Source organism: Neoarius graeffei, chromosome 12 (assembly GCF_027579695.1).
Source record: "Neoarius graeffei isolate fNeoGra1 chromosome 12, fNeoGra1.pri, whole genome shotgun sequence".
Taxonomy (NCBI): Eukaryota; Metazoa; Chordata; class Actinopteri; order Siluriformes; family Ariidae; genus Neoarius; species Neoarius graeffei.
In genome coordinates, this window is record NC_083580.1 from 1,147,650 (window position 1) to 1,159,641 (window position 11,992).

An 11,992-nucleotide genomic window follows, 5' to 3' on the forward strand; every position below is an offset into this window, starting at 1 on the left:
TTAGTTTTACATTTTAGATTTAGCACACGTGCAACTGTTCTACATCTTGCATTTTTTCTTCCTCAAAGGTAAATGTTGATTAGTTGGTATGTAATGCGCAAAAATACAATTTTAAAAATATGTATATACCTGAACACCCGCAGACTGGTTCCATAAAACAGCGCAGCTCTCTCCTTCCCTGCTGCGACGCGGTCGGATCTCATATGTGAAGCAAAGCTCAAACGGATGACTGATATCTCTAACATTTTATAGAATATTTACAGTCAAATGAAATAAAACGTTAAGCCTCGCGTCAATAACATAAGAACTGGTTCCATGTTTACAGCCATGAATAAAGTGAACGTGTGTCCACTGAGACATGTTTTATTTTATTGCTCTTGCAATGTCGAAAACTCTATTTAAAATAGAACACATCGACTACGGAGGATGGAAGAACACTCAAAGGTAGCATCGACTGCCATCATGGAAACAGAAAAAGTGCAGCTCATGCATGATGGCATGATGAGAAAATAAAAAAGATCCTGTATGTGCGATTGTAGTTATATACTGCTTATATACAGTATATACACAGGGAGTGATGCGTAGTATTAGCATCAGGGTGGAATCATCATGGCAACACACTGAGCACATTTTGTAGATTTCTGTCTTCTTCTCTGTCTTCTTTTTTTTTTTTTAGTCAAGGAAGCTTATATTACACTGGAGGTGAAGTAGAGACTCGCGACTCGGACACTATTTTGTTCTACTTGGAAAGAGACATTTAAAGAAAAGAGACGAGAAAGAAAGAAGGGATACGAAAGGTTTGGGATTAGTGGGGGGTTAGCGCATCTTGAATTTTGGGTTTTTTATTGAGATAAGTCGCCCAGTAGACCAGGTTAAAGGTACCAAAGAGCAGAGGAAACGCTATTCTGGCAATCCGGTCAATTTTGCTCACGCTGTTGAACGTTTTCTTGGCCTCAGCCGGTTTGGGTTTCGGCTCTTCTTTAGGCTCGGTTGGTGGAGGAGGAGCGCTTTTGGCGATGGTCGCTAATCCTGGGTCTCTGGCGATGTTGGGGGCGAAAGCGGTTGCCGTGGCAGCTGTGTAGGTGTTGTTCTTCTTCAGGAGAGACTCCTTTTTCTTCTTTTGCTGTAATGTTAAGGAAGCAGAAAGTGAATTTAACAAACATTACAACAAGAAAACAAATACAGTGAGTGAGAAATTAGCGCAGCAATAAATATGCAGGTTAGTGAAGGTTAGCATCGCAAAGAGGAGACAAAGCCAGGTATCTCAATCTCATGGCTTAGCCCAGGAACTAAGCTGAGGAACTCAATCCAGGAACCCTGAGATCAGGAAACTGGACCCACTAATTTGAACCCAGGAGCCTGAAGACAAAAAAAAAACCCCTACAACTGGAACTGTTCCACAGATTTCTGAGCCGTGTCATGACGCAGCACTGTGGCTCATCTTAGCAGCTCTTAAAATGCGAACTATAACCATCACATCGTTTGACCTTTACAGCAAATTTCCTGTTCTGTTTTTATTACTTATAGCCGGTGGAGGTGGAACCCAAACACAGAGTACCACTTTTAGCACCAGGTCCAGTTTTAATCTGCTCCTCAAAAGCAGGATGTCAAAGACATGTTGGATTAAACATGAATAAATAAAGAGTTGCACACCTTCTCAGGTACAACGCTCTTGCCATCCCAGGCGTAGCCCCTCTTTGTGAAATAGTTGACAGTGGCGAATTCGATGAGGGCGGAGAACACAAAGGCGTAACAGACGGCGATGAACCAGTCCATAGCAGTGGCGTAGGCCACTTTGGGCAGAGAATTCCTGGCGCTGATACTCAGAGTGGTCATGGTCAGGACAGTGGTCACTCCTGCAAACAGAAACAAAATTTCACTCTTTTATTAATCTGTTTTTTATTTCTTTCTATTTAATTTCTGAAGGTCCTAAAAACGAAAGATGAAAATCTGCTGTGTGCACTTTGAAGATTCCAGCTTGATGCTAACTTTCTGCAGCCGAGTGATTAACAATAAGATTAACAAACAAAAGTATAGCTCCTGAAACGGTGCACTCTAGCGCCACCATCATGCCAGTGCAGCTCCCTTCACTTGCCTGAACAGGGGGACGGACGCTGCACCTTTCTGCCAAATTTGACCCAATTATCTCTGTGTCTTATTTTCATAAACACGGAGGACTGAATTCGGACAGCGAGTAATTGTACAGTAATCAGTCTGGAGCAGTTGGACGGAGTTCAGTCTCACGTCTTTATTTATAAAAATCCATTAGTGCAGTGTAACATTTTCCATTTTGGAAATGATGATGGAGATGCACGTGAGCCAAACTGTATGTAATCATAAACAATCTCAACTGGCCACTGAGTAAAATCCATTAAATGAATGGAGCTTTGTGTTTGATGTCTCTGTGCATTAAAGTTTAATTAAGCGATGTGTCCACTTACAGAGATCAGACGTTGGCCGGCCGTGCTTTAACTCTTAGAACAGTTTTTTTTTTTTTTTAATACACTGAATATTAATGAGAGAATATTTTCCAAACTGTAAATTAAAAATGGCTGCTTTTTATGTTCTTTTAAAGCCTAGGTCACAACCGGACATACGATTTTTTGGCAGTGCGATTGTTGGCGTTTCCCAAATCGCTGCGTTTTTTTGTTGTTGTTGTTCATGGAGAAAGACGCACGTTGGCCATAAGTTTGTCTTGCAACCTGAAAAAACCGTAAGCGCCCGTAGAGTTTGTTTGACATGACAAAGAACCTCTGCGGCCAGTCTACGGCTCGAAAATCAGCACATCACACGTGCACCCTCCGTGCGTTTCACGCGCGCCCTCCGTGCGTTTCTTGCGTTTTTTGCACGTAGACCGGCCGTAGGAGCACGTATGGCTGGTTGTGACCGAGGCTTTAAGGATGCATCAATACTACTTTTTAAGATGATATCAATAAAATTCTCCTCATCTCATCTCATTATCTGTAGACGCTTTATCCTGTTCTACAGGGTCGCAGGCGAGCTGGATCCTATCCCAGCTGACTACGGGCGAAAGGCGGGGTTCACCCTGGACAAGTCGCCAGGTCATCACAGGGCTGACACATAGACACAGACAACCATTCACACTCACATTCACACCTACGCTCAATTTAGAGTCACCAGTTAACCTAACCTGCATGTCTTTGGACTGTGGGGGAAACCGGAGCACCCGGAGGAAACCCACACGGACACGGGGAGAACATGCAAACTCCGCACAGAAAGGCCCTCGCCGGCCACGGGGCTCGAACCCAGAACCTTCTTGCTGTGAGGCGACAGCGCTAACCACTACACCACCGTGCCGCCCTCAAACAGTCTGTGGGAAAATAATTTCTTTATTGTCTAATTGAGAATATACACAGTATAAAATCTCACAAATCTGATATTTTTAAGGAAATCCTCTGCAGTGTCGTTCTGAACAGGAAGAGAAATGAACAATTCATGAATGCAGGTCATCTAGAAACTGAGATTTCTTTCAGAATAATTCCATGAAGTTTTGGCATTTCTGTATTATTAAAAAAAACTAAAAGAAAAAATGATGATGATGATTATTATTATTGTTAATAATAATAATAATAATAATAATAATAATAATAATAATAATAATAATAATAGGAAGGTACATTTGAGATGCAATTTATCCAAAACTCTATAATCTGAAATTTGTACCTGAAGTGTCTCACATTAGAAGTCTGATGAACTCTAAATCTTTTCCAGTAAGAAAAGTTTTTATATTTCCCAGTAATTTTTTTTTAACTTTGAATACAGAAAATAAATAAAAAAAGAGTTTTTGACCCAACAAATCTGTACGTTTGGGAATATCTGAGCATTAGTGTGATGTTTTTCAGGGGAATAAACCGAGCTTATTGACAGAGCAGGTTCCTTTGGCCAGCTAACTCCTGCTGCATGTGAGAGGATTCACTCTGTCACAGCAGGGCTGCAGACACAGCACCCTCAGGCATTTATCATCATTTCTGGGGACTTTAATCACGCTACTCTGGACTCTACTTTGGCTGCTTTTTACCAGGCTGTGGATTGTCCAACAAGGAACAACAGGACAATTGACTTGCTGTATGCTAAGGTGAGGGATGCATACAGAGCCACACCCCTCCCCCCACTAGGGAAGTCTGACCACAACCTGGTTCTTCTACAGCCGAAGTACACCTCCGTGGTTCAAAGGCAGTCTGCAACAACTAGCTCCATCAGGAGGTGGTCCCCTGAAATGGAAGACGCCCTCAGGGACTGCTATGACATCACGGACGGGGATGTGCTGCTTAGCCCACACTGTGAGGACAGAGGGGCTGACACACTGTCTGATGGATTACCTCAACTTCTGTGCAGACGTGGTCTCCCCCGCCAAGACTGTACGGTGTTACCCTAATAACAAGCTATGGGTAACACAGGAAGTCAAAGCTGTCCTCAACAGGAAGAAGGCCGCCTTCAGCAGCAGGGACAGGGAGGTGATGAAAGCAGCACAGCAGGAGGTGAAACGCTGCATGAGGGAAGCTAAGGACAGCTACAGGAGAAAGGTGGAGCAGAAGCTGGAGGAGAACAGCATGAGGGAGGTCTGGGAAGGTGTGAAAACCATCACAGGCCACAATACAAAGACCAGAGTCATAGGGGGGACAGTGGAGAGGGCAAATTAGCTGAATGATTTTTTCAACTGGTTCAACCAGTCCACATCCCCCCCACCCTCTCCCTCACTGCAGCCATCTCTCCTTCTTCCCTCAATACACCTCCCCCCAGCCACTGCAGCAGCCCCCTCCCCCACCTCAACACAGACTCCTCCATGCATCACTGCAGACCAAGTCAGAGGTCAACCGAGGAAGCTTCACCCCAGGAAAGCAGCACCCCGACTACTGAAGACCTGCGCTGCTGAACTGGGTGAACCACTCCAATGTATCTTCAACCTCAGCCTGCAGCTGGGGAGAGTGCCCACCCTCTCGAAGACATCATGCATCGTTCCAGTGCCTAAGGAGAACCAGCCCAGAGAGCTGAATGACTTCTGACTGGTGGCACTCACTTCACGTCTGATGAAGATGTTGGAGTGGCTCTTCCTCAACCTCCTCAGACCCCAGGTGCAACATGCCCAGGACTGTCTGCAGTTTGCATACTGGGCAGGTGTTGGTGTGGAAGATGCTATCCTTTACCTGCTACACCGAGCCCACTCGCATCTGGATAAGGGAAATGGCACAGTGAGGATCCTCTTCTTGGACTTCGAGTGCCTTCAACACCATCCAGCCACTTATGCTTCAGGACAAACTGAACAGGATGTGAGTGGACCCCTGCCTGGTCACCTGGATCTCCAGCTACCTCACTGACAGGCCGCAGTACGTCAGGCTGAAGGATATCCCGTCTGACACTGTGATTAGCAGCACCCCAGGGCACGGTGCTGGCCCCTCTTCTCTTCACCCTGTACACCGCGGACTTCTGCTACAACTCGGAGCTGTGTCACATTCAGAAGTTTGCCGATGACACAGCCATAGTGGTGTGTATCAGGGACGACAGAGAGGAGGAGTATAGGAGCCTGGTGAGGGACTTTGCTATTTGGTGCAACAGGAACCATCTGCAGCTCAACACCTTGAAGACCAAGGAGCTGGTCATTGACTTTGGGAGGCCCAGACCAAGGTCACGACCAGTTGTGATCAAGGGAGTCGAGGTGGAGGTTGTGGATTCCTACAAGTACCTCGGGCTGTAGCTGGACAGCAAGCTGGACTGGACTTGCAACACCAATCGCTTATACAGGAAGGGACAGAGCAGGCTATACTTCCTTAGGAGGCTGCGGTCCTTTAACATCTGCAGGAAACTCCTGTGGATGTTCTATCAGTCTGTGGTTGCCAGTGTCCTGTTTTACACCGTCGTGTGCTGGAGGGGCAGCACATCCAAGGAGAGCACATCCAGGCTGGACAAACTGATCAGGCGGGCTGGCTCTGTGGTCGGCATGAAGCTGGACTCTCTGGTGACGGTGGCAGAAAAGAGGTCTATGGACAAACTATTGAACATCATGGACGATGCCAGTCACCCTCTGCACACCGTCATCAGCAACCAGAGGAGCCTGTTCAGTGACAGAATGCTCCTTCCCAAGTGCAGGACGAACAGACTCAAAAACTCCTTTGTCCCTCACGCCATCAGACTGTACAACTCCTCTCGGGGGGGGGGGGGGGGGGGGGTAACAGGAGGACAGAGGACGGGAAGGAGGGAAGGAGCAGTAGCCTAGCCTGACAATAAGCAATACCGGACAATGTGCAATATAATGTGCAATATCTCTCCTGCTAGATTTTTTTCATATTTTATTTTTTATATTTGTATATGTTAATACTTAATTTATCTAGAAGTTTTCTCTATTTTCTTTTCTCTGTTTATCTGTAATGATGCTGCTGGAATTTTAATTTCCCTGAGAGAACCCTCCCAAAGGGATCAATAAAGTTTTATCTATCTATCTATCTATCTATCTATCTATCTATCTATCTATCTATCTATCTATCTATCTATCTATCTATCTATATTAGCAAGTTCTGAACACTTCCTGACACTCGCTTGTTCACTGTAACCATGGCAACGACTTCTGGTGCCTTGAGTCTGACTCACTTACAAAAATAAGCCCTTGCAAATGGATAAACAAACACATAGCATTGTGGGAAATCTCTAGAGATGTCCACTGAAACAAGACTCACATTCTCATGAAAATAAGCGCTTTGGAAGTGTGAGCATCGCGTCCCGTCTGACTGTGTGTGATTCTGTAATTCGCACCTGTCAAACATGTGGGAAAATAGTTTGCAGACATTTCTGATGTCACTCGGCTCATCGGCTTCTCGCCGCCGCCTGCTCCGAGCTGCTGAAACCGCCATGACGGAGTGTTTCCGCAGTATTTTTAGCTTGTGCTGTGAGTCTTAAAGCTGATGGATGTGAGATGATTGAGCAGCGATGACCTTGAACAAGAAATGTCAGTTTTCGCGTGTAATAATACGAATGAAAAATCCTCAATGCTGATTGGCCAATCCAATGTATCCATGACAACAGTAGTTTAGGTTTAGCCTTGGCTTGTATTTATATGATTTATTTTCATAGAAAAATGATTTGCGGGCTGCACCGGCCATTTTACTGCGATTAATGTTTATAATCTGTATAAAAAAACGTTCCATAGTTTGCTGGATCACCATCAATTGATGCTGACATCATTAAAAATAAATATTATTAAAAAGTACATGGAAAAAATACTGCATATACACTCTGGCCAAAAGTATGTGGACACCTGCCCATCACACCTACATGAACTTTGTGAAGGTCACTCGAGTTCCTCGACTCATCAAACCATCAAATTTCATGGAGCTCACTTTGTGCACAGGGGTGTTGTTTTACCAGAACAGGAACTGCTCCTCCCCAAGCTCCTGACACAAAGCTGGAAACCTTACAATTGTCTAAAATGTCTTTGCATGCTGTAGCATTGAGATTAAACTTTCCCCTTCACCGGACTCAGGAGCCCAGACTCTGAAGAACAGCCTCAGACTGTTCCTCCTCCTCCTCCTCCTCCTCCACACTGTACTGATGGAACTCTGATGCTCTGGTACGTAGCATTCTCCTGGTATCCACCAAACCCAGAATCATCCGTCAGACTTCCAGATAGTGAAGCGTGAACACTTTGTACATCTCCAGAGTACACTGCTGGTGCTTTCCATCACTCCAGCTCATGCTTGGTATTGTCCATCAGGATCTGTGCAGATGTTCAGATATTAAATCCATTTCATGAAGCTCCTGATGCACAGTTCTTGTGCTGATGTTGCATCCAGAGGCAGTTTGAAGCTCTGTCGTGAGTGATGCCTCAGGTGATAGGTGACGTTGTGTGGTCTACTGCTTCTTTGCTGACCTGGTGTTGCTCCTAGAAGTTTCCATTTCACAGTAATAGCACATACAGGTGACCAGGGCAGAAATTTCACCAAGTTCTCCACAGTGTGTGTGTGTGTGTGTGAGTGTGTGTGTGTGCAGAGCGCTTGGCTGTGTGCTGGATTTCATTCACCTGTTAGCAGTGGGCGTGGCTAAAACACCTGAACTCAATCATTAGGAGGGGTGCACATACTTTTGGCCATGTAGTGTATCTGAAGAAGGGCTCATGAGCAATAACTGTGTTTCTTTGGTAATAATAGAGGATTGAGTATAAAAAGCACAAAAGGTTTCCATGGAAACAGGAAACATTTTAGTGTCTTTTATCAGCTGTGTCAGAAAAACGCTTCGGAGGACGGAGGAGGTGAAAGAAAGATCAATAAATACAGATATATTTATATTTTAAAAATCATGCTATTCTTTTGCTGTATTGCAACAAAGGAAATACAATTATTATTATTATTATTATTATTATTATTATTATTATTATTATTATTAAACTCTTTTTTGTTGCATGAAAGAAAGCAAGACCTGAAACTTTTATATTTAAATATAGATTTTAATCTGACTCTTCAGGGCTTCATTATTTGTCTCCTAAAACTTTACAGCAAAGAAACAAAAGAGTTTAAGGAAGAAAAAAGATTTTAAATCTCATTGGTAGTGCAATAATAAATATTTTTTAAACAAACAAATAAACAAATGACAAAAAAATCCCTAAATGGAAATAATAAAATAATAAATTAATTGATCTCTGTGGCATTTTCAGCACATTGCATTTTGTTTTTTGTTGTTTTGAAAATCCTAATATTAAAAACACACAACTGGAAACATAATAAACTTCTCCAAAATAATGTTTTTATTAAAGTTCTGCTTCCTGAAGTAAACAGTCAGCAATGTATTTATGATTTATGGAGAAAAAAAACATGAGAGGAAATGAGGTCACAACACAGCAGCCACACACACACACACACACACACACACACACACACACACACACACACACGCTATAATAGCCGTCACTGTCCTGCTGCTCCGAGCATCGTGTGAGATCTGAGAGCTCTACAGCTTTAACATCGATTATAAAATCTGCGGTTTATCACTTCATCTGTATCTCAATGATCAATAAAAAGTAGAAAAAAATTCCTGCAGACTCTCCGAAGCTCCTCCTCATGTCACGGATCACTGCATGTTTTTCTCATTTCTGTTTATTTTTTGACAGAAAGCTGTTTTTAGTTTAGATTTAATCCTCATTTGCTTTATAAAATATTAAAATGTTGTTGTGCCGTGAGCCCTATTCAGACGGGGTTTGGTTTTTGTGGAGAAGTTTAACACGTAACCTGCACTAATCATCATCGTTTCCTGTTTACTCATAACACGTTTAGGAGAAAAAAAAACATTTTTTGATTTATTAGGTTTGGTATATTTTGTATATTTTACAGGATTTTGTCTCATTAAAAAGGTTTTAGTTTTAAAATCCACAGCTGTAAGGTTCAGTATAGAATTACAACATTTGCATATTTAAATTAAAAGCATTTTAAAATCATTATTTTGTGACATGTAATTCCAAGTACAAGCTGATTGGTTTAAATTTTTCAAACTGCTTATTTCCGATTGGCTGAAACACGTGTGATGGATTCTAACCAAAATCAGAAAAAAACTCAGGTAAATGCAGAGCAACAAACTGTTTACACTGTTACCATGACAACAGGCATTAAAAAAAAAATAAATTAATAATAATAATAATAATAATAATAATAATAATCTCATCTCATCTCATTATCTCTAGCCGCTTTATCCTTCTACAGGGTCGCAGGCGAGCTGGATCCTATCCCAGCTGACTATGGGCGAAAGGCGGGGTTCACCCTGGACAAGTCGCCAGGTCATCACAGGGCTGACACATAGACACAGACAACCATTCACACTCACATTCACACCTACGCTCAATTTAGAGTCACCAGTTAACCTAACCTGCATGTCTTTGGACTGTGGGGGAAACCGGAGCACCCGGAGGAAACCCACGCGGACACGGGGAGAACATGCAAACTCCGCACAGAAAGGCCCTCGCTGGCCACGGGGCTCGAACCCAGACCTTCTTGCTGTGAGGCGACAGCGCTAACCACTACACCACCGTGCCGCCCATAATAATAATAGTAATAATAATAATAATAATAATAATAATAATAAAACCCAGACTGGTCAAATTAATCGATTAAAAAATAATAATTCATCAATTTGTATTACGTAAAAAAAAGAGAGAGAACAGAGCAATATAGCATGAGATAACATCCTAAGAACCATAACCATAGCAACAATCATACAGCAGCAGCCTGTTGATCAGTGAGGGGGCGGAGCTAGAAAGATGGATAAATAAAATGATAGAGTTTAATAATTTGTGATGATTTAAAGCTGCAGAAGTGAAGCATGTGGTCACTCAGTGGACGTCACTGCAGTAACTGTAGTTCATTATTACACTCAGGTATTAATGTGAGATTTTTATTCTTTATTTTAATTTTATTGAAAATGAATTCTCTGACTTAATTACATTCCTGAGGGGGGAAAAATCTTCTACACCTCGGTTTCTGATTTAGGCCTTTGGAGTCATTCTAAGTCCTTAGTGTAGATGTTCTTTCCTTCTTTCTTCCAGCCAGTGAGTGTGTTTTCTGTCTGCATTTAATTCACAGTTTATTTTCATCAATGTAGAAAAAACGAATGGTGTCGGTTCATCTCCCATAACCTTCATAAACTCATCAGATAGAAACTTTTAGTGCATTTAAAAGTAGAAATGTCTGATGTGAGCTGCACAGCTGTGGCTGAATATTTAATCTTTCAACTGAGAAGATTTTGAGTAAAATCCCTCAATACTTTCACTGAAGGATCATTTCTTATCAGTGGGCGTGGCCTTCATTATAACACAGCTGAACATGATGTTGTTCTTCACCTCATTACCTTTTACAAACATTCGAGCTCTGGTGTGTGTGTGTGTGTGTGTGTGTGTGTGTGTGTGTGTGTGTGTGTGTGTGTGTTTACACACTCACCAAACACGGTTCTGGCAGGAACGGATTCTCTGTTGAGCCAGAAGGAAACCTGTGACAGGATGACGGTCATGATGCACGGCAGATACGTCTGAATGACAAAGTAGCCGATTTTCCTTTTCAAGTGGAAGTGCGTCGTCATGACAACATACTCGCCTAGAGATGGAGGGGTGGTAGAGAGAGGGATGAGAGAGAGAATGAGAGAGTGGAAGGAAAATGTTATTCAGAGACAAAAAGAGACTGAAGGACTGAAAAAGACAGCATTTAGCCAAATGATTATTAATAGAAGACTGATGTTTATTAATGAGGTTATTAATGAGGTTATTACATGTGTATAGAGAAGAGTAATAAAGAGTAATAAAGAATGATCGTTCTTTTATCAGATCCACAGCATGGGACAAATAAATAACAAAAACACCAACCAACCAAAAAACATTGACAGATCTCACAAAATTACATCTAGTTTTTTTCTCCATGTTTCTTCTGGGGCTTTGTAGAATTTATATTTCTTGATAAGTGTGTGTGTGTGTGTGTGTGTGTGTGTGTGTGTGTGTGTGTGTGTGTGTGTGTGTGTGTGTGTGTTAATGACCAGAGTTTAAATCCCGAGCCTGTCTCTCGTCATTCCCAGAATTCCACATCACCACCAGAACCCATCATCATCACTCCGAACTCCATTTCACAACAGAATGAACTACAGACTCCGCCAGACCCGTCACATGGTACATGATCTATTTACCCTTTTAAATCACCTGAAGTCTCGCTCCTGCCTCCGCTCAAGTCATGAGTCCAAGGAATTTTACTCATCAAATGTATTTCCACTTTTAAAAGAAGTTTGTTGCTCAACTTCTGGTTTTGGGTTTCGTTTGGATCCAACGTTGGGTTTAATCTTTTTTTTTTTAACACGGAGCACAAATATGAGCACATACATTCCTGAATAACGATGGCTGTGGCATCGGTGGGATTTGAGCTTGTGAGTGACTCTTTGTTCTATTTTATATCTAGAATTAAAATATTTGATTTTATAAAAGTTCTACCTGACATGTGAAAGTGTTCCTCAGGTTCCACAC

At 42.4% G+C, this 11,992-nt stretch overlaps 1 protein-coding gene across 1 annotated transcript in view; it reads right to left on the bottom strand.

The window, feature by feature from the left end:
* Positions 1 to 364: 364 nt before the first annotated feature.
* The window catches only part of gabra1 (gamma-aminobutyric acid type A receptor subunit alpha1), a 37,716-nt gene continuing 26,088 nt past the window's right edge, over positions 365 to 11,992 (bottom strand). The window contains exons 8-10 of the mRNA XM_060935304.1: positions 10,929 to 11,081; positions 1,654 to 1,856; positions 365 to 1,123 (exon numbers count right to left, since the gene is read on the bottom strand). Of these exons, the coding sequence (XP_060791287.1) occupies positions 806 to 1,123; positions 1,654 to 1,856; positions 10,929 to 11,081 (674 nt within the window). The 3' untranslated portion in view covers positions 365 to 805. The remainder of the gene's footprint in view (positions 1,124 to 1,653; positions 1,857 to 10,928; positions 11,082 to 11,992) is intronic.